General features: G+C 41.3%; 1 protein-coding gene across 3 annotated transcripts in view; it reads left to right on the forward strand.

Annotated features, from left to right (window-relative positions):
- The window catches only part of TXNRD1 (thioredoxin reductase 1), a 52,674-nt gene extending 25,293 nt beyond the window's left edge, over window positions 1-27,381 (forward strand). For all 3 annotated transcript variants that reach the window (XM_048831793.2, XM_048831802.2, XM_048831811.2), the window contains 12 exons: window positions 92-164; window positions 279-398; window positions 1,145-1,287; window positions 1,407-1,522; window positions 3,936-4,161; window positions 7,539-7,631; window positions 10,539-10,615; window positions 12,686-12,842; window positions 13,639-13,746; window positions 16,442-16,537; window positions 18,916-19,050; window positions 23,719-27,381. In XM_048831793.2, coding sequence (XP_048687750.2) covers window positions 92-164; window positions 279-398; window positions 1,145-1,287; window positions 1,407-1,522; window positions 3,936-4,161; window positions 7,539-7,631; window positions 10,539-10,615; window positions 12,686-12,842; window positions 13,639-13,746; window positions 16,442-16,537; window positions 18,916-19,050; window positions 23,719-23,781 — 1,407 coding nt within the window. In that variant the 3' untranslated portion in view covers window positions 23,782-27,381. The remainder of the gene's footprint in view (window positions 1-91; window positions 165-278; window positions 399-1,144; window positions 1,288-1,406; window positions 1,523-3,935; window positions 4,162-7,538; window positions 7,632-10,538; window positions 10,616-12,685; window positions 12,843-13,638; window positions 13,747-16,441; window positions 16,538-18,915; window positions 19,051-23,718) is intronic.
- Window positions 27,382-27,702: the final 321 nt, after the last annotated feature.

Consider the following 27,702-nt stretch of genomic DNA (forward strand, 5'->3'; position numbering starts at 1 on the left):
ATGACATTGATTTTCAGCAGTGTATGATGCTATCATGTAATATGGATAGAAGTTCTAATATTTCTATATTTGTGTTTAATTTGCTCTCCAGGAGGCTGCCAAGTATGGCAAGAAAGTGATGGTGCTGGACTACGTTACTCCTACTCCTCAGGGAACTAGATGGGGTAAATTTCTGATGACTACAGTCATGTTGTTATAAAGGGGCATTTCTTATTAAACTCGGATCCTATTTTAGGACAGAGCACATTCATACATAAAACATTCTGTTTCCCTCTTAGGTCTTGGAGGGACGTGTGTAAATGTGGGTTGCATACCTAAAAAACTGATGCACCAGGCAGCTTTGCTAGGACAAGCCTTACAAGATTCACGCAAGTTTGGATGGCAGTTTGAGGAGAAAGGTATAGAAATTTAAAAATATATATATCTTTTAATTTTCATGTACCTCATTCAGAACTCTATCCTGCAAGGTGCTGAGCACTTCAGGACCTCTGTCGCAAAGCAATTCAGATTGTGCTAGCTTTAAGAACATAAGTGGTACCATTGAGTTCAGTGGGATGACACACATGGTTAAGTGCGTTGCAGGATCAGGACTGGAGTACTCGGCATCAGGTCCTCAGTGGTGTAGTGTGCATTTTTATAGCCCATTGATTCCTTCCAGCGTTTAATATCATGAACCCTACATGTCCATATATGTGGGTCTGGATTTGGTGGAGGCATGGTCCTCTAAGTGGGAATATGCAGAGGCAATTCTCAAAGAGACGTAACCCGTTCATGTTTTAACAGACACCTGCTCACAGTTGTCAACAGAATAATACTGACACTGAGATAAAGCTACAAGCTTCAAGGGTTAAAAAAATAGGAAATGACAAGATCTTGAATGGCTTGGTCGGGGCCCACTGATAACAAAATGCTTGCCTGCCACTGTTGTTGCAGCCATGTGGTAAGCACTGTAGGTCAGATTACCTTATTCCAGCTTTTTGCTGCTGTAACTCATTAGATTTCAGGGGGTACACGAGGGTGAAACAGGAGCAACACAGTGGTGAATCGGGCCCTGTGTGACACTGTGATGTGAGAATCCCGCTGGAAGGCTGGGGAAAATGAGGAATAGACAGGTTAAAAGTTGGACATCTTTTTGTTTCAACAGTCAAACACAGCTGGGAGACTATGACAGAAGCTGTTCAGAATTATATTGGCTCTCTCAACTGGGGCTACAGGGTGTCTTTGAGAGAGAAGGAGGTCACGTACGAGAATGCTTACGGAGAGTTTGTTGGGCCACACACAATTAAGGTACCAAATAGCAATGTGTCCTCTATCTCTTCTTTACTCTTTTTGGACAAAGATGCTTTTCTGACACAACAATCTTCTTGTTGGTAAATACAAACTGTGTCCTGTTGCTTTGCATATAGGCAACAAATAACAAAGGAAAAGAGAAATGTTACACAGCGGAGAAATTTCTGATTGCCACCGGTGAAAGGCCGCGCTACCTGGGTGTCCCTGGAGACAAGGAATACTGCATTAGCAGGTAAACATAGGCAGGAATGCAGAATAATCCACTATGCCTATTTTAAAATGGTCTCTTACGGCATGAGTTCTGCAGGTGGTAAGAGAGTAGGGGTGCTGAGCATGGTGCTTCATTACTCATGGCCCTGTAAAGTAACACAAGAGGAGGAGAATGGCCATGGCAGAATAATGGACCAGCAAGAACACTAGACCTAGCATACATCACGAGGCTGTGAGCACTTAGCTATGAGACATGTTTCATGCAATCCTTTAGTAGCACTACTTCAGGGTGACAGCAGCAGTAATTGAGAATGCCATAAATGAGAATACCAGAATGCCCAGAATTTGCATTAATTCATCAGGCCTATCTCCATGCCCGTTGCACTCATTTCCTCCCTATTCGCCTGCGACCGGTTCAGTGCAGCTGTGGTGGTTTGCTCAAGTTGAGGAGCACTTTGAGGAAGCCTCTCTGCACAAGTGCTGAGGAAATCCTGAGTCTGAAAGCATTTCCACTTCCACAAGTCAGCAGCCTGTATAAACACATGCAGTGAGCTGAAGTACTGTTGACCAAAGAAATACTAGAGTTTTTGTTGTGAAACCACATGAAATTTGCCTGCCTTGTCTTGTTACAACTTTGAAACTCAATCCAGGTTCCCAAAGAAGTTCATAAAATTTCATGGGTAAACGCGAACTGATTTATGACTCCATGAAAGCCATACAAAACTTGTGGCTTTGCAAGTTTTTAACACATATCCAGGTGAAATGAAGTGGTTTCAACTGAGTTTAACTTTTAGGTTCTTTGGAGCATGGAACCGAAGGCAAAAATTATGGGCATGCAAACCTATATGAGTCAAAACAAATAAAAGGTTTAAATAAACTCCTATGAATGGAAACAGCCAAATTTCACACTTCTCTACTAACAGGAAGTGGTGAAAGTGGACATATGTTATATATAAATTAACACACAAAAAACTGTTAAAAGTACATTAAGATTGCAAAGTCAAGCAAGTACTCAGAAGTTAGGAAATGCCGGAATAGTTTGTCTGTCAATCTCAATTTGGTCCCTTTGTGTGCATGCATTATAATACAGACTTTAATTACATGATCATATTCTGTTTTTTCTACAGTAGCTTTTTCAGGGAGAATCCTGCTGAGTCTCTGCAGTCCTGGGCTGGAGCATGCTTATTATAGATGGAATCCTTGGAGAATTCAGCTGCCAAACTTTAACAAATCTCTACTAAGCATGTGGAATGCATCCACTGCCAGATTTCAAGCCATTGCTCTAACGCAGGGGTTCTTAAACTTCATTGCACCATGACCCCCTTCTGACAATAAAAATTACTACATGACCCCAGGAGTGGGGACTGAAGCCTGAACCCATCCTAGCCCAGCTGCCCGGGGAGCCGGGGGGCAGTTCCAAAGCCTGGTGGGGCCAACATTGAAGCCCAAGGGCTTCTGTCCCAGTCAGGGGGCCTGTAACCTGAGCCCCACCACCCAGGGCTGAAGCCCTTGGGCTTTGGCTTTGATCCCAGGTGGTTGGGCTTGGGCTTTGGCCCTGTGTGGTGGGTCTCAAGCTTTGGCTTTGGCCACAGGCCTCAGCAACTCTAATGCCAGCCCTGGCAACCCCATAAAATGGGTCATGACCCACTTTGGGGTCCCACTCCATAGTTTGAGAACTGCTGCTCTAAAGCATGGTGGAGCTAAAGCCGCTCCACAAAACAGTTGAAAGAAGTTGTTTTGCCCATGTTAAAAATTTATTTTTTCCTACTCCTTCTTGGAAACAGTTGAACTGTATTTAGCTGAAACATTTAAAAAAAATCCAGCCTGAAGCAGACACTCATGTTGGAAAACTTCAGCCAAAACAGTTAAAGCTTAGTAAAGTTATATATAATTGTAAATAGGGGCTTTTACTAGGAAGCATCAGGAAACCTTAATTACGTGTGGACCTAATAGCCCCACCGATAGTTTTGTTTTGTGCACATTTGTTATATTGTTTTATTTGCATATTGGTTGTATTTTTAATATTTTGTACAACACTGATTAAAATAAAATCTTCAAAAAAGTCAAGATGGTACATTTATCTACATACTGACCCCTCTTCCTTGCGAAGAGTTAACTCATTACAACACCATTTGCAATGAGATTCAAATTTAAGAAAAGCAGGCACTAAGATCTGCGCAGCTGGTTATACTTTATTGTAGAAAATCCATAATTTTTTTTGGTAATTTGGACAAACTGAAAGGCAAATTAGAGTATTTCACATTCATTTTTGATGCTCCTAGTTAGAACTTCTCTGCCATGTGTTGACCTCAAATGCCAATTATGTATATAGTGTATTCCTAGTTCTAAAGATTTCCTATTTCCTCTATAGAAAAATAGCTGTCAATTATAAAGAATTGTATTAAATAGTCTAATTTAATTTTTTTTTTTTTCAGTGATGATCTCTTCTCTCTACCTTACTGTCCAGGAAAGACCCTGGTGGTTGGAGCTTCCTATGTTGCCCTTGAATGTGCTGGATTTCTTGCCGGTCTTGGTTTAGACGTAACTGTAATGGTGCGATCCATCCTTTTAAGAGGATTTGATCAGGAAATGGCGAACAAAATTGGGGAACATATGGAAGAACATGGAGTCAAGTTTATTAAACAGTTTGTTCCAACTAAGGTAAGTCTTTTCATTGGAACAACTGAAAGTGGTACATAAATGAAAGCAATCTTCAGATTATAGTATTTTAAGAAACATGAATTATCTATCTTAGTGGCAACAAAAAGTTGAATCCATATTATTGGATCTGCTAAAATGTAAGTAAGGTTAATTTTTTATTGCCTTGTAACAGTCTGATTTTATAAACTTTGTCTAATTGAAAACTACAATCTAGTTTTATTATTTAAGTTGCCTGAGGTTTTAAAATCCTTTATAAGAATTAGAGTCTTTAGCCTCCTGTGCTAAAAATATTGTTAAAAACTAAGGTCCTGATTCTGCAAACATTGAATGCACATGCTTAACTTTGAGTATGTGAATAGTTCCAGTGACGTTAGCAGCACTATTCACATACTGAAAGTTAAGAATGTGCATAAGTTTTTGCAGAACTGAGGCCAATGCATCGAAAGCATTCACATTACATGAGGATAAACTGAATGCCAGTTTCAGTTTGTAACATTCTGTGCCTCTAAATGCTTACTGCAGTACCTAATGCTTACTACCCAGTAGAGTCAAGGGAGCTATCCTTTGATATTAACCACTAAGTACGGTAGTAAGTATTTGTAGCATAATGCCTTAAATTTGCAAGGTGACAGGAAAATTCTTTTCACTGTGCAATTAAAATAAGAAGAATGTTTATCTGATTATTTTATTGAAAATGGTGTAAAAAATCAAATACCAACCACCTTGCAGTTTAGTCCCCAATTGTGCAAATAATTACATGTGTATATCTTCGCTCATATGTAGTGTTTGCAGGATGGGGATCCCCAGACATGGACTCCTGCACCTGTGGCTTTAACAGAACTATGTGTGGGAATTGGGATCCCAATGCAGGACTGGGGCCTAACTGTAAAAAATACAATTGTATCTTCACAGTGTAAGATAATGGCTAAAATGAGGCAACAAAAAGGCCCTGATTTGGCAAAGCACTTAAGCACATGCTTAACTTTGACTTTGTGCATATGAGTAAGCCTGTTAAAGTTAAGCATATTCTTAGATGAATTAGGGCCATAAAAAGGACCCATTATACTACATATAAAGCTTTTTTGTCATTTATGTAAAGTTACCATCAAAGACCAGGGCGGATGCCAACAGCATTTTGCTTAATGATTAGGGTTTAATTATTATAAAATGAGAAAGGAATTACAAAACAACTTCCATTAGGTGCTAAGCCAATACATTATAATGTTTTAGGTGTTCAAGGATTAAAAATAAATAAAATGCATTCCATTCTTTTCACTCTTAGCACACCGGAGGTAGGCTTAAAAAACTGTGTGTGTATGTAGGGGGGGATTGCTAATTTCTATTGTGTAAACTCACTCTGTTCTCATAAAGGATAAAAGATTTATCCCGAAAGGTTAGAGTGGAGATTGCAAGGAATTTTCTGTTCTTATTCATGCAAAAACTGTAGCAATCCCAATGCATATGAAAAAGAGAGAGCTGAATGTTTAGCTTCTAATTGCTCCATATTTAGTGCAGCAGGTTTTTATTGGACCCAATCCTACAAGATGCTGAGCCTTCCCACAAAGTGCTGAGTACTCTCCACTCCCATTGAAGTCAGCAGGTGCTGAGGGTGCTCAGCACCTCACAAGTGCTTAGCACACTGCAGGGAGCCCATTCTGCATTACTTGCAGAATATGCTTTTGACTGTTGCATACTGTGTCTCTGCTACCTTGCCATTGACTTCAATAGGAGCAGGATTCAGCCCTGTATCCATTCTTAACTTGAACTTTAAGTCTCAGATGGCTGGGCAGATTTTCAGCAGCCATCTTCCTTGTTTATCTTTTTGGCACTGGGTTTGAAGTTACGTACATTCCATTTTAGTATTGAGCCTTGTGTTGAATGTTGTGAGACAGCAGATGCATCAACCTAAATCAGTGGTTTTCAAACTGTGGGTCGTGACTCAGTACTGGGTTGCGGAATGTAAGGCACTGGGTCGCGGCGGCTCTGGTCAGCACCGCTGACTGGGCCATTAAAAGTCCCATCGGCAGTGCTGCCCAGCTAAGGCAGGCTAGTCCCGACCTGTTCCGAGACTGTGCTGCACCCCAGAAGCGGCCAGCAGCGGGTCTGGCTCCTAGGTGGGGGGGCTACGGGGCTTCGTGCATTACCCCTGCCCTGAGCACCAGCTCCGCACTCCCATTGTCTGGTTCCTGGCCAATGGGAACTGGGGGTGGCACTGCCTGCAGGCGAGAGCCACACAGAGCAGCTTGCGCGCCTCTGCCTAGGAGCCGGACCTGCTGCTGGCCGCTTCTGGGGTGCAGCATGGTCCATGATGCCAGGACAGGACGGCGTGGTCCATGGTGCCAGGACTGCCTTAGCACCCCCACTGCATCGCTGACTGGGAGCCGCCCAAGGTAAGCCCGTGCCCCTGCCCCAGCCCTGACCCCCCCAAACCTAGAGCCCCCTCCTGCACCCCAAATCCCTCATCTCCGGCCCCAGCCCAGAGCCTGCACCCCCAGCCCAGAGCCCCGACTCTCTCCCACACCCTCACCCCCAGCCTAGAGCCTCTCCCACTCCCTGAACCCCTCATTCCTGGCCCCACCCTGAAGCCCTCACCCCCGCACCCCAACCCTCTGCCCCAGTCCTGAGCCCCTCCCACACTCCAAGCCCCTCATCCCCAGCTCTGTTGGGTTGCAGGCATCAACAGTTTTCTTCAACTGGATCGCCAGAAAAAAAGTTTGAAAACCATTGCCTTAAATAACACTGTGCTGATTCAATGCAACCTGTAAAATGGGTCCAGTGTCACAAAGATTTTAAGAAATTGTTAGGAAAAAATCACAAGAACAGTTGTTACAGTTTATTATTTTGGGTTGCTTAGTAATTATGCAGTAAAACTGTCCCTGAAAATTTCATATCACGATAAACTTACTTGTAAAGGGCTAGATTGTGTTTTATACACCGCCCCAGGTCAGAGGCAGCATGGAGCCTCATGCCTCTGGGGAAACACAGTAAGGGATTGTACTTTGGGAGGCATAGTCTCATTCACATGGCTCAGTGAAAAGGAGGTGTGGCACTACAGAGAACCAACTGCACGGATTTGCAACCTAAATAGGTTCAGAGTCTGTTCTTTAATTTTGTTTGATTAAATGTTAGTTTCCCTTTGGTGAGAGCAGATCCTGTGTATTCATCAAAGGAAATAAAATTCCATGGAAAAGATTGTGGTATATCTTGTTTTCAAAGTGTCCGTAGGAGCGTTTTCAGTATGAAGACGTAGCTGCAGTTAGATACAAAATTTCTGTCTTTCGCTCTGTTATGCTCTGCTGAAAACAGCTGCAGCCTTAATATTTTACTCCTGCATATCTCCCATTCGGAAAGTAAAGCTTCATTTTCAAATATTGTAGATCGAACAGCTTGAGGAAGGAACTCCTGGCAAATTGAAAGTCATAGCCCAGTCCACAGACGGCAGGGAAATAATTGAAGGGGAATACAACACTGTAAGTAATTCATAATGGTGCCTTCACATTGATAAAGAAGAGCATGGAAAAACCTTTGAGTGAACATTAAGATTTAGTGCTGCTGGAGAGATCTTCTGGAGATTGAAGTGGTTTTTGGTATTCAGGCCTTGTCTACACTACCGCAGTAAGTTGACTGAGTCACGTAGCTGGAGTTGATGTAGCTTACGTCAATTTACCGCAGTGTCTACACTCTCCCATCAGTTTACCTATTCTCATTCCAGTGGAGTACCTGAGTCGACTGGAGAGCGCTTTGCGGCCGATTTTAGTGGGTCTTTACTAGACCAGCTAAATCGATCCCCGCTGCATTGATTGCAGCAGCATCGATGCCCAGTAAATGTAGACATGGCCTCAATGTCAAGATGTGTTTCTTGTATATCTGCAACAGGTAATGAGTAAAATTTGCAAAAGCACATAAATGACATAAGAGCGTGAGTCCTACTGACTTTCAAGGGAGCTTAGGCTCCTTGAGCCACTTAGGTGCTTTGAAAACTTTACTCATTAGAGAGTACAGGGGTCTGCACGTATGGAGCCATTTGCAGGATTTGGCTCTAAGGAGTTACCCCTGATAAACTATTGGCAAAGGAGGATACATAATGGCTTCTACTACAGCTGCAGCATGCTACTGCAATATTAGCATACAACAGATGGACTTTCTAAAAACCAGACACAAATAAAGGTAATCCCTTCTCAAGACCAACTGGTGAAACACTTACATGAAATCACCCAATGCCTAATTCAGTGGTCCCCAAACATTTTACCTCACACGTCCCCCTGGCGCCTGTCCATGTTTTCACCCCCCACATGGGACTGGGAGCGGAGCTGCAACGGGGGGGGGACGACGTGGACAGGAGTAAGGGGACCAAGGCTGGGGCCAAAGCTCAGGGTGGGGCCAAGAGTGGAGCCCTGGGCGCAGGGCCTGCAGCCAGAACCGTGGGGCGGGGCCGGCAGTGGGGCGCGGAGCCAGAAGCTGGTGCTGGTGTCAGGAGTGGAGGTGGATGGTGCTCCCTCCTCTCCCCCTGTGGAGGACTGACCCCGGGCCCCAGCCACACCTCCCCGAACTTTCCTCTCCACCCCCCTGGGGGGCATGCTCCACACTTTGGGGACCTCTGGCTTAATGGCTAGGCTGAAGGACAGCTAGGGAAAGCTATACTTATTTTTAATGACAAAACTAAAATGGTATATTTTGTGTGTGTGTGTATTATATATATTTGATGGTTGCCCTTTTCAATTCACCTTTTTGCATGCCACTCATTTTATTTTGCCCTGATCCTGGCAAGACTTATGCACACAAAGTCAGTGAGACTACTTACAGTGCATAAAGTTAAGCCTTGTGAGATCAGGGCCTTTGATTGTAAGTGCTTGGAGGAACGGACTTATCCACCTCAATGTATGTATAGAGCCTCTGTGTATCTCAGTGTATCACACCAGGGCCTCTGGGTACTACCATAATATAAATCATAGAATCATAGAATATAAGGGTTGGAAGGGACCCCAGAAGGTCATCTAGTCCAACCCCCTGCTCGAAGCAGGACCAATTCCCAGTTAAATCATCCCAGCCAGGGCTTTCTCAAGCCTGACCTTAAAAACCTCTAAGGAAGGAGATTCTACCACCTCCCTAGGTAACGCATTCCAGTGTTTCACCACCCTCTTAGTGAAAAAGTTTTTCCTAATATCCAATCTAAACCTCCCCCACTGCAGCTTGAGACCATTACTCCTCGTTCTGTCATCTGATACCATTGAGAACAGTCTAGAGCCATCCTCTTTGGAACCCCCTTTCAGGTAGTTGAAAGCAGCTATCAAATCCCCCCTCATTCTTCTCTTCTGCAGGCTAAACAATCCCAGCTCCCTAATGTTACTAATGTTTAATAGTAATTGTGTGTTGTGACCTTAATTACGTACTACCCTTTTTTTCTGACTTATGCTAGTGGGAGGCCTCAGGTCTCAAAACCTGAGCCATCTCTTCATAAAGAAAGCTGCTGATTTCCCACCACCAATACCCCTCCTCTGACTATATCACCTTGACCTCGCCTTCCCAAGGGCTGTCATCTCATTTTGGACCAATGAGCTGATGAGTCGGCTCAGTTAAGAATGTAATCAGTTACTCTTCTGGAGAACTAAGTTTAGCTGAACCATCTGGTAGTATTACAGCTCTGAAGTGCTCAGTCACCCAGCAGGGATGAGAGGGAGTGTTTGAACATATCTTCAACAGTTCTTAGTGGTTGGATGTGTGGCATTGTGAGGGCTGAAGCAACTCCTTGACCATAATTGCAGATTTTGAGGGACCCTTTTTTGGGAATCTACCATGCTCAAAAAGGTGGCCAATTGGTGGGATAGGTGAAGAATTTCACCTGGCCTGGCCAACATTCTGAGCAAATGCTTGTGTGGAGATAAGTCCTCTTTGACCATCATCTTGCTTAGGGGACATATCCAGCCATATCCTACTTGGGGTTCCAGAGCTAAAACAAAAAGAGGTGACTGTTCTGCATTCTTCTTATTTGCCAATGCCTTTGAGTTTCCTAATTAAGGAAGCCTTTAGTTAAAGAACTGTTGCAGACTCACGTCTTGCTTTTTTAAAAAAAGTGTCGTAATACTTCTGTGTCACAGATGAGAGAGTGGAGAGACAGGATCTGATCTGCATTTGGGGATGTTTTCTCGAGGGGAAAATGTTTAACTGGGCTTAATGGTAAAAACATCAGCTGGCACCATTAGCTCATGGAAGAGGCAGGGATTGTCTCTAATGCTGTGCTTTGCACAGTGGGATTCTGATTGGGCCTCTGGCCGCTACCATAATACAAATAGCGTAATAACGTATAATAACAGGTAAGTATGCAAATGCCCTTCCATGCTCTTAGGAGATCACTAATACCATGCACTGATGTTTTTCAGGTGTTGTTAGCAGTAGGAAGGGACTCATGCACAAGAACAATCGGCTTAGACAAAGTCGGAGTGAAGATCAATGAAAGGTAAGGACAAACTTCTTTGCAGCTCTCATGATTGTGTGGATATGACTTACTATTGCAACATTAGTTATATAAGACATAAAATTTAATTTTTGAGACCTTTATTTTTCTTTCCATTTCACTTATATGGCAGTAGAAAAGCTCTTAGCAGGTAGCCGCCCTTTATTAAATACATGAAAAGGACAAACACGACAGTAATGCAAACATAGTCTGTTTCACCTAGGTTCTTAGACTGCCCTTGTCACCATGGTATCTCTCACTGGCTTCCAGCAATTCATTAAGCAGCATGACTAGCATCTGTCACATGGTTCATTCTTCCTCTCATCCTCTCCCCGGGGGGAGAATTGTGTCTGCACTGTCGCGTTTTAGTAGGGATGTGTTTGTTAGGTTTTTTGTTTCTTTTTTAAAGTACATGCCACTGTGTGTTTAAGTGAGAAAGCAAGGTTGAAGAAATGCACCTTGCACTTCAGGTGGAAGATAATGAGGTGTGTGATGGTCCTTAGTTCTTGGGGGAGTTCATTCCACAGTCTGGGACCGCCCCCACCCCTTCAATATTCATTCTCCTGCACAGACAAGCTTCTCCCTCACTGTAGGGAGCATGTGCCAGAGGAGTGGTGGTGTTGGCCATAGTATTCATCCTGAAGCTTTAGTTGGTCTTTTAGATAGTCTGGGCTCAGGCTATGGATCGCCTTGAAGAGAAGGGCCGCAGCCTAGAATTTGACCAATATTCTACTGAAAGCCAGTGAGCAGAAAACAGCTCTGATGTGCTCACAGTAGCCCAGGTTGCTGAGGAGATGTGCTGAACTGGTTGGAGTCTCTCTACACCTATAGTGTCTCCATTTGTTGTTTTTCTTGGGAACAGCAAAAGACACTTCCCTGACACCAGGACCTTCCCCAGCCACATTCTAAAGTCCCTGTGTAAGTCATGGAGGGTGGTAGAGTTCTTAAAATAAAAAGTTACAGAATTTTTGTAATGGGAAGTGTGAAGTGACCTTTGTATGGGAGTCTATAGTGGTCCCACTATAATTCCTTCAGTCAATACTGTTGGTTGTTACCATGAGATGAACGTCTGTGCAGAATTCCTTGTTATCTACCTTTTCCCCTCCCTGTAATGCTAACTGTGCTATTGACTTATTAGCAACCTGAGAATTATTAATATTTTAATAACTCATTAAATATAACATTTAAAAAAGTTCTTGTTAGTTGCCCTTAGATGGGATGTTCTAGTATTCTGGTGGGCAACCTGCGGCCTACAGGCCGCACATGGCCTGTCAGGGTAATCTGCTGGCGGGCCACCAGACAGTTTGTTTACATTTGCACGGCCGCTCACAGCTCCTAGTGGCTGTGGTTTGCCGTTCCCAGCAAATGGGAGCTGTAGGAAGTGGTGGCCAGTGCGTCCCTGTGACCCACGCCGTTTCCCACAGCTCCCATTGGCTGGGACTGGTGAACCGCAGCCACTGGGAGTTGCAGGTGGCTGTGCAAATGTAAACAGTGTCTGGCTGCCCACCAGCGGATTACCTAATGGGCCGCGTGCGGGTCGCAGGTTGCCCACCACTGGTCTAGAAGCTTGAACTGAATGTCTGGCACTTAAAGTGGAAGACCGAGGGTTAGGGCCGCAGTAGCAACTTCTGCCATCAGGTTGGATTATCAGCAATAGAGAAGCTCTGCTTCTGCTCCAAAGCTTGTGTGGGAGAATATCTCCTGTTTTGGGTCCTGGAGATTCTCTGTACCCAATGTGGCTACTGGGGGTGGGTGTTGAGAAGAGGGTCTGGGTCCTGCCCTATGACTCTGTAATTCAGAAGCCTGACTACTGCTTCAAGAGCCCAGGTCCTTATCTGGTGTGTAAATTCGTATAGCTTTGGTTGGAGAGATGCTTGTTTGCACCAGCTTAGATTCTGGCCCAAGACTGTAACACAGGGTTGTCTGGCTGCTTGAGGTGTCTGAGAGAAATTCAGTATGTATCCTTCTGATAGAGCTAGAGGGCTTTACTTCTACAGGTTATTAATATTTTACTCCTCCAGTCTCCTATATTGAGTTACTTCATGCGTTGTCTCTTGTTAATCTAACTTGTAGATCAGGAAAAATTCCTGTCAGTGATGAGGAACAAACTAATGTGCCTTATATTTATGCCATTGGGGATGTGTTGGAGGGCAAGCTGGAGCTCACACCAGTGGCAATCCAAGCAGGTAGATTGTTGGCTCGAAGGCTTTATGCTGGAACAACCTTAAAGGTAAGCAAGCAATTAGCATGAAGCACTGTCATTGTTCAAACCTTTAAATGCAGCATATTGGACTTTATACTCATAGCATGTTTTTTAAGCATTAACTTTGTTTATTCTTCAGTCTCCCTCCTTTGCAAAGATGTTACTGCAGACGTGTTCTGCCTAAAGTGCAGGACAAAATTAATACTTTAAGAATGCAATAAAGGTCTGATTTTTATCTAGTGTAAGTGGGTTTTTTCTTTCTCTCGGAGAGTGTAATAAGAAAGTGAACTGAGTCCATTTTGACTAAATTTTAGTGCTTTCTTATAAATGTCAGCAAAAGCCATAGTTTCATTAAACTAACTCTCATTCACAGGCAATTTAGTAAATCTGCTTATTGTCCCTAATAAGACAATAACAGGGTTTCAGGATCCTAGGTGATGCTGTTTGGACTAATATTTTTAACTTCCCATCTTTGTGTTTTCATTATAATACATAACTCTAAGTTCTTTGGCATTTTAAAATATGTATAGAACAAAGGTCTGATACATTAGTGGAGCAACATATTTTCACTTATAGGGTCTGGATCACCACTGCGTATTTCCATTTTACATCAGTGTAACTGTTGAAGCCAGTGGTGTTACTCTAGAGCAACACCCTTAGGTCTTGTTGCTTTCAAAGTGATACCTTCAGAGTTACGAATTTCCCATCTTTTCTTCCTGTGTTCCAAATCTACCTGAAATGTTAACAATGCACTGATTTATAACTGGTATATTGATGATGCTAAACATGCTGACATAAAATAAATACATTTAATCCCATACAGTGCGACTATGTGAATGTTCCAACCACAGTGTTCACTCCACTGGAATACGGAGCCTGTGGATTCTCAGAAGAGACAGCGCTGGAGAAGTTTGGGGAGGAAAATATTGAGGTAAACTGTTTAGTTCTTCTTTTTCATTAAAAGAAAGATTTTTTTGAATTAAATTTTAACTTCCTACCCTCTATCAGAAAGAGGGAATGTTTACACAGCAAGTAGACACCCACAGCCGGCCTGTTCCAGCCAACCCAGGCTTGCAAGGGTTGGGTTGTGGGGCCGTTCCATTGCTGTGTAGACTTTCAGGCTCAGGCTAGAGCCTGGGCCCTAGGACCCTGCAAGGTGGGAGGGTTCCACAGCTCAGGCTCCACCCTGAGCCCGGAAGTCTATACAGCTATGAAACAGCCCTGTGAGCCCAAGTCAGCTGGCACAGGCCAGGCATGGGTTTTTCTTTGCTGTGTAGACCTACCCTTAAGGGCAACAGGATACTAAGAATATTTTTATCGCTTTGGTTAGATCCTAAAACCTGGTGTAAACCTTAGTCTGCAATTCTGGTAAACCTAGCTGCAGATGTGTTTTCTTGTTGGCAAATGGGGCTTGTGCATGAAATAGTTGTAAAAATGTAATCTTTGTCTCTAGATGTAATAAGGGGATCAATTAGTGGAGGAGCATTGAAAGGCAGTAAATTGTTTTTAGTGCCAAAGCTGAACTATTGGTGTAATCACAAAGTATGGCAATATACTCCTCTGCCATGGTTATTATTCCTGTTAGGCTGTTTGGACTTATCTACACAAACACGTAGTTCATGGCAAGCTGGGGTGTAAGTCTACCTTGCACTAGCCTGCCACCCACTGTCAGTGTGGACCCTGCTACTATGCACTATTAGTTGTTTAGTGCTCTTTGATCTACCCTGCTTTGAAATGGCATCAGGGTCAGCATGGACACTTAGGGCTGATCTATACTATGAGGTTAAGTTGACCTAAGTTACGCAACTCCAGCTACGTGACTAACTTAGTTGGAGTCGACGTACCTTAGGTCGACTTATTGGGGTGTCTACACTGTACTGGGTCCATGGGAGAAATTCTCCCGTCAACTTAACTTACACTTCTCGTTCCGATGGAGTACTGGAGTCGACGGGAGAGCGATCTGCTGTTGATTTAGCGGATCTTCACTAGACCTCGCTAAATCGACCCCCAGTGGATCGATCGCCACAGCATTGATCAGCAGTAAGTGTACATACCCTTAATGTAGAAGGCTGATCAGAGGTGGATTTACACCTCAGCTTGCTGTAAGCTAGATGGTTCTATAGACAAGCCCTAGGGCCCTGATTGTACAAACACACACATACTTAATTTTACTCAGGGGAGTAGTCCCACTGAGATTGCTCATGGGAGTGAAATTGAACATGTGTAAGAATTTGTAGGATTGGGCCTTAAAACAGTAAAATATTCTACAAACCACAGAGTAAAAAAAAGAAAAAAATCTTTGCAAGAATCTGGCAGTGAATGGTGTCTTCTCATTGATATCGTTTTGGGAGCAAGACCTGGGTGAATGATTATGTAAGGACTGGTTCATAAATTAGCAAACTTTTAATAGAATAAAGCTAAGAAGATTTTTTTTTTTTTAAGAGAGCTATGTGGAAAAAGAATTCTATGATTTGACACACAATGCCCCCCCCCCTTTTTTTTTTTTTACATGGACTTACTTCTGGCCACTAGAAGATGGCTGAAATTCTCATTTGCACACACACCTTCAGTTTATGTTCACAAAACCCAGTCTGTGCAAGCCCCCAAACTGGATGTGGAATCTTGGACCCTTAACTGAAAAATGCACTTGCAGTTTTAGAAGACCTTTTTTTTTTTTTTTTTGAAAATTTGATCGGAGGAGGCAAAAAGAATTTCAATGTCATTTGTAACCTGGCTGACTTCTAATTTGGATAATTACAATTTCCTTAACACTTAGTTGCACCTGTATTCTCCTTTTCTTTGTCCTCTAAACATTTTTTAGTTGTGGTCTTGAGCTGCCTTTCACCCCTGAAATGGCTAAATTTCAGTGTTGGGTGACATCATCTTTCTATATATGTAGTTTATAAAGTGCCTTAGAACCTTACTTATGTGAAATGCATTAAATCAGTTCTCTCCTGATTTGTTGAGGGGCATATGTTCAGTTTTTCTCAGTAAGCTGCAGTTAATTAAAAACTCTTCTCATCTAATAATTCATTTACAGTTAGCTGATGGTAGAGCTGCACTGCTCCACAGAGAACTCCAGGAGGGAACCACTCCCAGAGCTTCCAGGGGACTGGGAAACCTGATCCCTCTTAGAACTCAACCAGCAGTTCAGACAGTTGTAGAGGAGGGACAGGATCATGGCCCATTCTGCCCCCCACCCTTCCCACTTCAGGTTGATGTGCACCCAGATGACTCGGAAGGTGCATTCCCCAAGCACAGGACTCTGAATATTCCTTTCCCTTGTACCTGGTGTGCCTCCCCTCAGACCTTTTGTTTGGAAATCTTGTCTCTATATGACTTAAAGTATTCCAAGTTTTGTGTGCTTGGATAATTGTCAGTTAACATATTAGTAAATGATTTATACTTGCATTGCATCACAGTTTGTACTCCTTTTTAAGAACTATAAGGGTGAGAATTTCAAAAGTGCCCCTTGTCAGCCTAACTCTGCTCCTGCTGAAGTCAGCAGTAAAACTCCCCATTGACTTCAGTGGGTGCAGAGTTAGTTCAATGCTGAGCGCTTTTGAAAAGCCTACCTAGCACCATAAACTTATAAAACTTGTTTACAGTCCTTATTGTATTTCTAGGTTTACCATAGTTATTTCTGGCCACTGGAGTGGACTGTCCCATCTAGAGACAACAACAAATGCTATGCAAAGATAATCTGCAATATTCAAGATAATGTAAGTGCATTTTTTTCCTCATGGGGAAACAGGAACTGGCTAGTCATTTTAGGGGCCACAGTGAAAGGGATAAGTAGTTGTTTTTCCTATTTGTTAAAAATTAATATCCTTCAGTTTGTCACTAATCTACCTTTTGAATATTATTAAACATTTCTAATAATATGTACCAAAGATTTATGTTTTATAGAAAAATGGCCCTTTAACAGACTGTATGACTGACATTTGTACATAGTAGATTTCAATAAGGATAAAAATATTGGTAGTTATCACTAGAAATGTTCATTATATTTCAAAAGTAGGTATATAAACTATTAGTAATGCTACATAGCTCTTACACTTTTTAAAAAAGTCATCCTGTTCTTCCTCTAGGAGATGCATCTCCCTTAAATCAAGGTCAGCCAGAATCCATCAAATTTCTTCCCCTTACAAATCCATGGGTTAGTTTTGAACCCTCGAGATGACTATAACAGGATTTCTGTGTCTTGCCCTCACAAATCTTATTTTAAATGATAATGCTAAGATTAACCTGCCATAGTAGGGATAAAACTACCACCCTTCGCTACTACAGACCTCTACAGAAGCTGTTAAACCATTAAGTAGATTATAAACCATTTAGAAGAATCAGCATTCCCAGCTGTAAGTGAGCAAGATCTGTTTAATAAGAGCTGAGTTGGACTTTAATTATTAACAAGTCTCTCCCTCGCCTTTAACTTTTTCTACTGTTACAGTATGTTTGTTAGATATTGGCATCTAGCAACCAATATGAGCAAATGTCTATAAAATCTATTTTATCTAGTTACTCTTATCCATGTTGTCTCATGTACCTATGGTAATTTTAAGGATCCTACCACAAACTTATGGTGTCTAAATAACTACCTCATTTCTAAAGTGCCCATCACCATAGTATTTAGTCTCCACTTTTTGGAGATCACCTTTACACCCATGTGGATCCTGTGGTAGAACTGGGGCTATAGGGCCTGATCCAAAGTCCATTGAAATAAATGGAAAGACTCCCATTAACTTCAGTGGACTTTGAATCAGGTCCTTAATTTGTTCACATTTTATTGTCCTGAAAATTGTAAATGAGTTTAAATATCTATAGGGTTAGAGGTTATCCAGGATGAAAATTGACTGCATTAAATATTTAAGTTTGTACGTGAAACTCTTATTAATACAATATCATAAAAAAAAGATAATTGAAAATAGATATACTTTAGGTTTTACTCCTTATCTTATCCTTGAAATAGCTCATAGGTAACTAGCCCATAGGTGCTCACTAATGAGGAAAAATAATCTTAAACTCAAATCACAAATTGTGTGTCCTGTAGTTAGCTGAAGCAGATAGCCTTTGATGTCCAACAGGATTGCTGTGGCATGAAAACAAAGAGACAGAACCTTAGCTAGCATAAATCACATAACTCCATCAAAGTCCATGGAGCTGTGGCAATTTACACCAGCTCAGGATGTAAAATATTTTATAAATCAGATTTGTTGTTCTCTCGGTAGTACGGAAAGGAGCTATACTAAAATGTTACTAGATATTTTTCATTTGGACACTAGCATATGCTAGAGAAACAGAGTATGCAGTGATAGTTGTTTTCTTGTGACTATGTGCCTTGTCTGTTTCAGCAATCACCAGAGATGTTATCTATGGGTCGTAGTTAAGGCTAAGATTTTGGCATGGGTATTTTTATTAAAAGTCACAGACAGGGCATGGGCAATAAACAATAAAATCACAGAAATGAACACAGGGCTGGCATTAGGGGGTAGCAAGTAGGGCAATTGCCCTGGGCCCCCACGCCGTAGGGGGCCCCACGAAGCTAAGGGGCAGAAGAGCTCAGGCTTCAGCCCTGGGCAGCAGGGCTTCGGGCTTTTGGCTCGGGCTTTGGGCCTGGGTGGTGAGGCTCAGGCTTCAGTCTCCTAGGAACCCAACAGCACATCCATGAGCCCATTTTTTGATTTATGACCTTTTGCACAGAATATGTATTACTTGTCAGTGAATATATTTGCTCAGCAGTAATCATTCAATTACATCAATCCAATTAGAAAAGCTAAATAGAATTATATATAAGCGTTTCTTGTGTTGTTACACTTAATGTTACTTAACTGCTAAACTGGGAGTTTGTAAAATTTAATTTTTATTGAGATGATTCAGAACAAACACACAGTAAATGAACAACTAACACTGGCCCTGGTATTGCAATATGCTTGATATACCCATATGCTTATCTTCACTTTGGTGAGTAGCCCATTGAAGTCAGTGGAACAACTCATCTGAGTAAAAGTTAAACACACTGTCTTTAATAAGAAGAAAATCTTCAAGACTATCTGAAGAGAATAAATGTACAAGGCTACTTGAATTGATTTTCTTTATTTAGGAGCGAGTTATCGGTTTCCATGTGCTTGGTCCAAATGCTGGAGAAGTTACCCAGGGGTTTTCAGCAGCCATCAAATGTGGACTGACAAAAGCGCAGTTGGACAACACAATAGGAATTCATCCAGTTTGTGCAGAGGTGTGTGTGTGATGTCAGAGTTTTCACAGACTATTCTTGTGTGGTATCGCTAAACAAAAAATACATAAGGCTAGATTTTCTTATGCAGTGCATCCCCTTTGCACTGCAGTGCCAGATGATGTGATCATAAAGCTAGCACATCCAGCCCCAGGGGGATCACACCAGATTATGCCATTTTGCTTTAGCCAACACAAGGGGATCTTCTGATAGAGGAGAGCAGGCATCTCCCTTCTTCCTGCTGCCAGCACATGAGGGGGAAGAGTGCTAATGTAAGAGCTCCCATAGCTGCTGTACTCCACCAGAAGATCCCTCTTTCTGATCCTCAACCTTGTGAACATTAATAGCCGTCACAAATCAAAGCATCCCTAAGATGCTCTAACTCCGAGCACAGGGACCAGTCTAATATAGTGTCAGCAGGATCAGGGATAGTTCAAGAGTGAACTTTTAAGCCTGCCCATAGCTACTTCCACCCTTACACTCCCCAGCTTGCACAAGGCACATTTTGGCCGTACCTGAGAATGTGTCTCTCAGCCTTTTATTTTGGGGTCTCAGGGGAAGAGGTTGGAAATCTTCAAATAATTAGAGTTTATAAAAATGAATTTTGGTTTCTGCACAGTTTTGATTTGAATTTTGGATGACCAGGAGTTTCAGATACTAAAGTTTTGACTTTATATAAAGACTTAGGGTTTTTCTTCACATATGTTTAATTCTTTAACTATTTAATGTCAATGGTCTGCCATGATGTAGTGTCTCCTCTGTCTGAGAGTAGAGAATTCTCCTCACACGCTGACTCTCAGAAATCTGTATATGGAGGCTTCAGATATTTATTTCTGCTAATTGGTTATCAAGGCTAACATTTCAGGTTGATCTAAAATAGGCGTATAAAGTGGTATTCTAGAGAGAGAGAGAGCAACTACTTAATGATTTTTCTCTTAAATTCTGCCTCGCTGGAGATTTTTTCTTTACTCAGTTCATGTGTCTGACTCCAAGTAAAGAAGCATGAAAAGGAGCAAAATCATTTGCTGGTGTAAATCAGTGACGTTCCATTGAAGAGTGCCTATTTACACCAGCTGAGGATTTCCTATAAGACTAGACATACGCTGCAATTAAAACTCTGTGCCTGGCCTGTGCCAGCTGACTTGGGCTCGGGCTAAGGAGCTGCTTAATTGCGGCATAGACGTTTGGGCCCGGGCTGTAGCCTGAGCTCTGAAACCCGAGAATCCTGATCATGAACATCTACTCACGAGCAGCTATAGGTGTCTAATTGCAGTGTAGACATACCCTAAGCCATTTTAACTCTTGAATCTGTCAGTGGGTCTTGGACTGAATCTGTGTCCTTCAGTATGTATTTTAGCTACAAGCTGTAATATTATAAAATACCAGAGATCTGCAAAAGTAGCCCCATCCACTTGTCTGTGCTATTTGTATGTTGTGTTTTCAGCATAATGCAAGGTAGGTCAAGATGACAGCCTTTGTGAATGTAACAGATTGGCAGATACCCGAGTGATTTCAAAGCATCCACAGGAAAGGTTTTACCTTTCTCTGTAACATCATGTTACAATGGGGTTCTTATAGACCCTCAAAGAAAGGAAAACAAGTTCTCATTTTATCAGAGGCCTTTTCCTGGTAGATGGCTGAGTGGGAGTCTTCACACCTGTGAATTCAAATGGAGCATTAGCATATGCAGTGTGAAGATAGAATGATAATCATAATGTATTTTGGACATCTGAGCTGCTAAAATTGAAAATGAATTAGAATGATTAGACATAATTTGGTGTGGTAATTTCAGCTAATCATGTTTATTTGGAGAGGAGTGGGGGAGAGAATCGTCTGAGGAGGAAGATGCAAATTAAAAGCTCCAGAGGGTTGTGATAATTTTGTAGTCAAAAGGTTTTTGCTCCTTTTACTTAATCTCATCTCTTATTCAGCCGCCAACAAGAACAAAAAAATAAAAAATCTGTTGGCATTTTGTAGGTACTGAGTGCATTGGGATAAATAGAACAATGAATGACCTCAGCATGCTTTCTAAGTTATATATTTATAAACATGCCAAAGGAAAGGAAATTACTATCACTTTCCTGCACAGATGTATCGCATCTTTATTTAGGACCAGATACTGCCACTCTCAGTGACTTCCAGTAGTATCTCATTTCACAAGTGGTCTTCTGACAAGTACAGTGGTATTCAGCATGAATATTTTGCTTTTATAAATTAGAGCCAGATTTTGCTTCTCTTACTCACTCTACAAAACAGGCTCTTGAAATCAATGAGACTGTTTGCAGAGACAAGTGCTACTCAGCATGAGTATAGGTGGCAGAAACTGGGTCTTAATGAGACCTGGTTTTAAGAAAGACTGAATTGTAGTAATTAAAAATGTTGGTATTTACAATTCAGGCAAATCTTCCTTTTAAAAACTGGCATGACTCAGCTAGTTCACTAATGAGTGCTTTCCATTTATTGGATCTATAGCCTTGTCTTCACTTGTACAGCTAACAAGCTCTCAATCAAAAAATCATATTTCCAGTAACTCTCAGATAGATCCCAGCTGGTTTGCTTTAGTCAAGAAGCTATGCAGAGACTGCACAGCAGCTAGAGCTGGCCGGTACACCCAGAAGCTGGGGTCAAGACCAAGAAGGAAAAACAGATAAAGCTAGCACATTTTAATCTTTATTTTCATTTCAAAGTGACTTCAACAATGCAGTGCAATCAAAGTCCACTTGAAATGAAAATGAAGATTAAGATGCGCACATATTGCATTGGAGTATTAGAAGCCCTATTTCAAACCCAGTCCCTTAGCTTAAATATATCCTCTTTCTTTTCACTATACATTGAGGTAGTTTCTTGCATGTATCTGAATTCCTTATTGGTATGTAGTGTTTTATTTGCTTACAGAGGGAGGAGGTTGTCTATCATTTATTGATGCTATTCTCCAAAGAGCTGTTTGCAGTCTGTATACAGCAAGGCTTCAACTTACTGAACTTTAAGGCTTCAGATCTCTATTAACTGCAGACATTTCAATCTTATTTGCATGGCTGAAATGTGCAGCTACTCTGTTCTGTTCTCAGTTTATTCTTCCTCAGAGATGACTTTGATGCCAGCTAATTACTGTAGCTTTGAACCATTTAGATAGAAGTGGTTTTGATTTCCTGTAATCCTTCCTGTATTATATGTGTGCAAAACAGCACCATCAGTTGTGTAGTAAACCTTAACTACTAACTGAGATAATTTGTTGGATTTCATGCAACTTAATTTTCTTCTAGAATTTCAGTATTTTTTCATTTTACAAAAACTACTCTTGAACATCTTTATTTTTAATGTAAATTTCAGGAAAGCACCAAGAGTCCTCACTTTGTAGACTAGATCTACAAAGGTTTCTTAGCTATTGTCTGGGGGGGAAGAAAGAAAACCTTTACAAAGTGCATTAAGAATATTTTTCCTTCAGCCTCATGTTAGAATAGCTTGAATCCAAGAGAATTACATGGGAAGAGTTGTGCTCATGGATTTTCATTTTTGGGGGAACTCTTTGAGCTCCTTCAGTCAAAGATATAGTTAAAAAGAGCCTGGTCCTGAAATGTGAGGTTGGGTACCTCCATTAAAGTCAATTATTATTATTTTATTTGTATTACAGTAGCATGTAAGGGGCCCAATGTGCTAGGCACTATATAAACCCATAGTAAGAGATAGTCCCTGCCCCACAGTGCTTGTAGTCTTGTAGATAAGACAGACAAGAAGTGTGAGAAAGGGACACATAAAAGCAGAAGATTGTAAACTGAGGCATGGAGAGGTTAAGTGACTTGCCCAAGGTCACAGAGGAAAAGTGTGTCAGAGTAGGGAATGGAACACAGGTTTCCTGGAGTCCTTGTCCAGTGCCAAGATCATTCTTGGCCTTCAACAGGCAAGTTGCTGGGGAAGAATTTCCTCCTTGCAGGTACTATGTTGGGCCACGATAGGTGTCCCTATACTGGCCCTTCCCCAGACAAACCTTTGTGCCTTGGGCAGTAGACATTGAGGCCTTAGTGTATATTCCCATGGCCATTCTGGCTTGTACCGCAAACTATAGGAACCCCAAGGTATGCTGCCATAATTTAAAGCAGCCTCCAGGGCTGTTCTAAATTATGCTGGTTGGCATTTTAGTCCCAGAACCAGGCAGACACAAAATTAGCTTAAAACCATCATTCTCTTCCCCTTGCCCAGGACTTCTGGAGACATAGCACAGAATTCCAGTGTATGTGTTGGAATGGTAGCCACATCTTCTCCACACTTCCTAAAGCAGGAGTTCCAATCACCAGATCCTGGTCAGCACAAGTGCTGTAAATCCGAATCCATAATATCTAGAGCTGGAATTGGTTCCAGAATTATATTTGACGTGATATCTTAATTAACGTGATATCTTAATTTACCATATTAAGATAAAAGTGGTAGAAAGCCACGTGACTTTCCCTCAGTCATTTCTTCTTGACCACAAAAATAAAAACCCTAAGAAAAGTGGTGATGACAAGAGGTGTGCACTATGAAGCAATGAGGATGTTAAATGAATCTTTGCCATTACAATGTACTACTTTGAATAAGAAATGCTATTGTTGTAGCATTATTCCTTATATATCTGGGTGCCATCCTCCTTGGGATTCATTCAATATACTGAAAACATTCTTGCTTCCTTCCTCTCAGATATTCACCACGCTGTCAGAGACTAAGTGTTCTGGTGGAAATGTCCTTCAGTCTGGCTGCTGAGGTTAATCACCCCCATTGTTGCTGCATTTGCCAGAGACTGACTTTCATCACCATGGTTGACTTGTGCAAGGCAGAAGAAAACATCTCCACACAAGCCGTCATCATCATCCTCAGCAGCAGTGGGCACCCCCTTGACCAAAGCGTTCACTTAACTGAATGAGAAAAGCACACTGGGAGTTGTTAGTCATTCGTGATGATTGGATGGCAATCGGCAAAACAGTGGGAGTATTTAACATCAAGCTGCTGCATGGCAAGGCATCTACAGGATGCTTCCATGATGTCGCAGCCTAAACCCAGAGTTTTCTGGTAGGCAGCGATGGAAGAACTGCTGGCACAGTTTGAGAATAACCCTTTTCCCCTAAATGAAGAGCTTCCTAATTTAAATGTGTTACCACAAGTACTGATAGTTCTATGGTATCTCCGATATATTGCATTATAAAACAGTACGATGGTGACTCTTCCTCAGTGAGCCTGCATATCATCATCAGATCACGGTAATGCAGCAGGTAAAGTATGAGTATAGAGGAGTGATCTTATCTCATGTTTCATTCTGAGTTGCAAAATAGCCTGTCACATACATTTAGCCATAATTAGCAATATCCAGAATAGCAAGTCTTTTTTCGCTTCCAAAAATCCTAACACCAAAATTAATCCCTCATAATTTGTTATTCTAGAGACGACTACTTGTTACCATGGTTGCCCCTTGTACTAGCCTCTGAGAAAGGAAAATGTTTATCTCAGAAAGGCCTTGTCTACCTGGGAAAGCTTTTTTGGGGTATCTTTAGTTTTTTGGCATAAACTGCTTTCCATCCAGACTCAAATGATCTTGTGGGGCATTATCTTGCATCTTATCCCTCTGTAATTAACCCACTTGGGAAGTGACATAATTCTGTTTTGGAATGTGTTATACCGCTGTAAGATTAGTGTGGACATATCCCTGTTTTGAAATAGCTATATCGCATCAGGTAGTCCTCCCACTGCTATCCCACACTGCATTACTTTGTATCTGGATTGGCTTGTCTGATTACGTGTGCACTCTCCACTAGAACTGGGACCAAAACTACTTTTTTGTCCAAAAAATGCAGATTTGGGTCAACCGAAACATTTTGCTAATTCATGTTGAATTCGCTGAATTGTTTTGGTCGGGAGCAAAAAAAAATCTAAAATAATCAAAACACTTTGTTTCAACATTTTCTGAATGAGGTGTTTCATTTTTTTTATTCAAGATTATTTTGCAGTTTGAATTTTACCTCAAAATTAGTTAAAAATTTTGGGGAAAAAAACCCAGACCACATCTTCAAACAAAACATTTCATTCAACCTGAAACAATTTCCCCCCCTGACTTTACGGTTCACCCACAAAACTAAAAAATGACTTATTTGCACAGCCCTATCCTCTTCTGTATCTGGTATTTAAAGTGTATGTGCTTGGTGAGGGAGTGGAGGGGGGACATGGTGGTCTAAGGGGTTGCAGACCTGGGGGGAAAAAAGAAAAATTAAAAAAACCGAGCTAGGTTGCTGAGGGGCACACCTCAAGCACTGTTTTACCAAAGCTGCTGTTCCCAGATTATGGTGGACCCCCCCCACACACTCTTTCAGACCAGTTTAAGCACTGATTGCATCTTGATTGGACGTCCCTATCTCTTTTGTATACTGGCAGAAACACAAGCGCATCTGTGTGTCTCCAGTTCGGGGCAAGTTCACAGACCCTGAGTCCATTGCACCCTCATGTGGTTGCATCAGGAGATTGAGGAATCCCTGGCCTTGCAGGGAGAAAAGTACATTGTCTCATCTTTTCAGGAGTCACTAGAATGCCAAGATTTACCAGCAGCTAACAGAGCAAATGCAGGTGAAAGGGGTATTCCCAGGACATGTGCCAGTGTGGCACCAAAACCAAGGAGCAGTGGCAGAATTACAAAAACAAAGATCTCTGTTAATGCCCCCAGCACATGTGCATGCTATGAGGAGCTGGACTGAAGTAACTGCTGTTTTATCCTCTTGCTCTAGAAGCATCCGTGTGGTGTCACAATTGTGGTGATCCTTCATCTCTTCCAACACCACCTGCCTACGCAGTTAACACATATGGAGCACCCTGTTTGTATTAATGATGGTCAGGATTGCTGTACTCAGCAGGGCTTCCTCCATGCTGCCTGACAGCAGTTTGAAAACTTGTTTGAAACTGAAACAGTTTGAAAATCATATTGGCTAGTGAAAAACAAGCAAATTATGGGTTACAGTGGAAGGAATCAACTACCATGTTCCAGTAGTCCCGTAGATTCCCATAGGTATCCCACAGTCCAAAACAATAAACAACCCACAGTGTACTGAGCCTAGCAACAGAACACTCTACCCTGGGACACCTGCTCAGACAGCTTGTGTGTGTATTTTAAAAAACAGTGCTACGTGGGCATTGTGATTCACAAAGGAAGTTGCTTAAGCCACTTTAGACAAAGCAGTGTGAATGCACTCTTTCAAGTTAGCTATATTTGTATAATTGAGTAAATAAAAAGAAAAAAAACACACCCTGTCAATCTTTCCTGTGTAGACAAGACCTAAAACTGTCCTCATTTCCATATGTGCATTGTTTATATCTAATTAAGAAAATTATATATTTAAAACAGACTATATAAGTGGTGCATTGGGCTTCTGCACAGGGTGAATATCACCATTTTCTATTGAGAAGCTTCCACTAGTGTTGTAAATTATTTTTATAAACTCATATACTTAACTGAAGGATTTTTTTATGCTTTATACCACCATAAAACAATGTGTATTTTTCCCTGGCCAGTTTATTGCAGCAAATAGAATGTTTGCGTGAAGTGCTACTCCTTTTGATGCACTCCTGAGTGAAGAAATCATAGCTTAGCAAGACATACATTTTTAAGACCAGAAAAGGCCACTTTGATCATAAACCTTTGTGTCATTTATTTCAATCTTTTGATTTTTGAGTAGTATGTTAGATATTTTCAGAAAAATGTAGGTTTTTTTTCCCCAGTGCATATCAAACAAATAAGGACAAGTTTTTAAAATGTAAGGAATGAAAAATTAGGGGCCTATTTTTCACTAACATTAGGAGCATTTGTGTTCCTAATGCTCTAGATGTCACATGTATAAGACCAGAAAATACAGTGAGTAGAGTTTCACACTAGGTAGGCCCTCGAACTCAAACATTTAAACACACGGGCAACTACTTAATGCATTGTCTCCCTGAAGACAGACATTTAAGTATATGAGTAAGTTCCATGTGTACTCAAGCATTTGCAGGACTGGGCTATAGATTATAAATCCTTCTTTACTGATTGATCTGCTAAATAATAATTTTTGGTGTACATTTTCAAAGCTGCTGATTTTTATATTTTAAATAAGACAACTGAACTGTGAAAACATTAGTACTTTCTCCAGATTTTTTCTCTCCAATATTATTTTTCTTGTGGGTCTATGCATGGTGAAAGAGGCATATAATTTATGAAGACCTCATATAAGACTACGTTAAAGGCCAAAACAAAATCCTTTGAATTCATATAAAATTAAATGTACATTTTATTATGAAATCATTGGACATATACTAGAAAATGTAATAAATTAAACTATTTATATTCCACTCATGTCCAGCTCTTTATTTTATCAGTCATTGACATTTTTGGATCTCCTACATGAATACAAGCCAAATTTCTCCAAAGGTATTTCATATAAAAAATGTAGAGATTCAGCATTTTGTAAAGTTTCAGTGCTTAATTAGCAGGCTTTATCTAATGAGATTAAAATTTTTATTGTTTAATTCTCTTCCACTTCTCTTTATTCATCCCGGTGTGACCTGTTAGAACAACCCTAACCTGTACATGATTGTGGTATTCAGAGAGATTCGCTGATGGGGATGCCTCCCTCTTTCAGATCAAAACACTACAGTTTTCTTCTGTAATCA

The sequence above is a fragment of the Caretta caretta genome, chromosome 1 (genome assembly GCF_965140235.1).
Source record: "Caretta caretta isolate rCarCar2 chromosome 1, rCarCar1.hap1, whole genome shotgun sequence".
Lineage (NCBI taxonomy): Eukaryota > Metazoa > Chordata > Testudines > Cheloniidae > Caretta > Caretta caretta.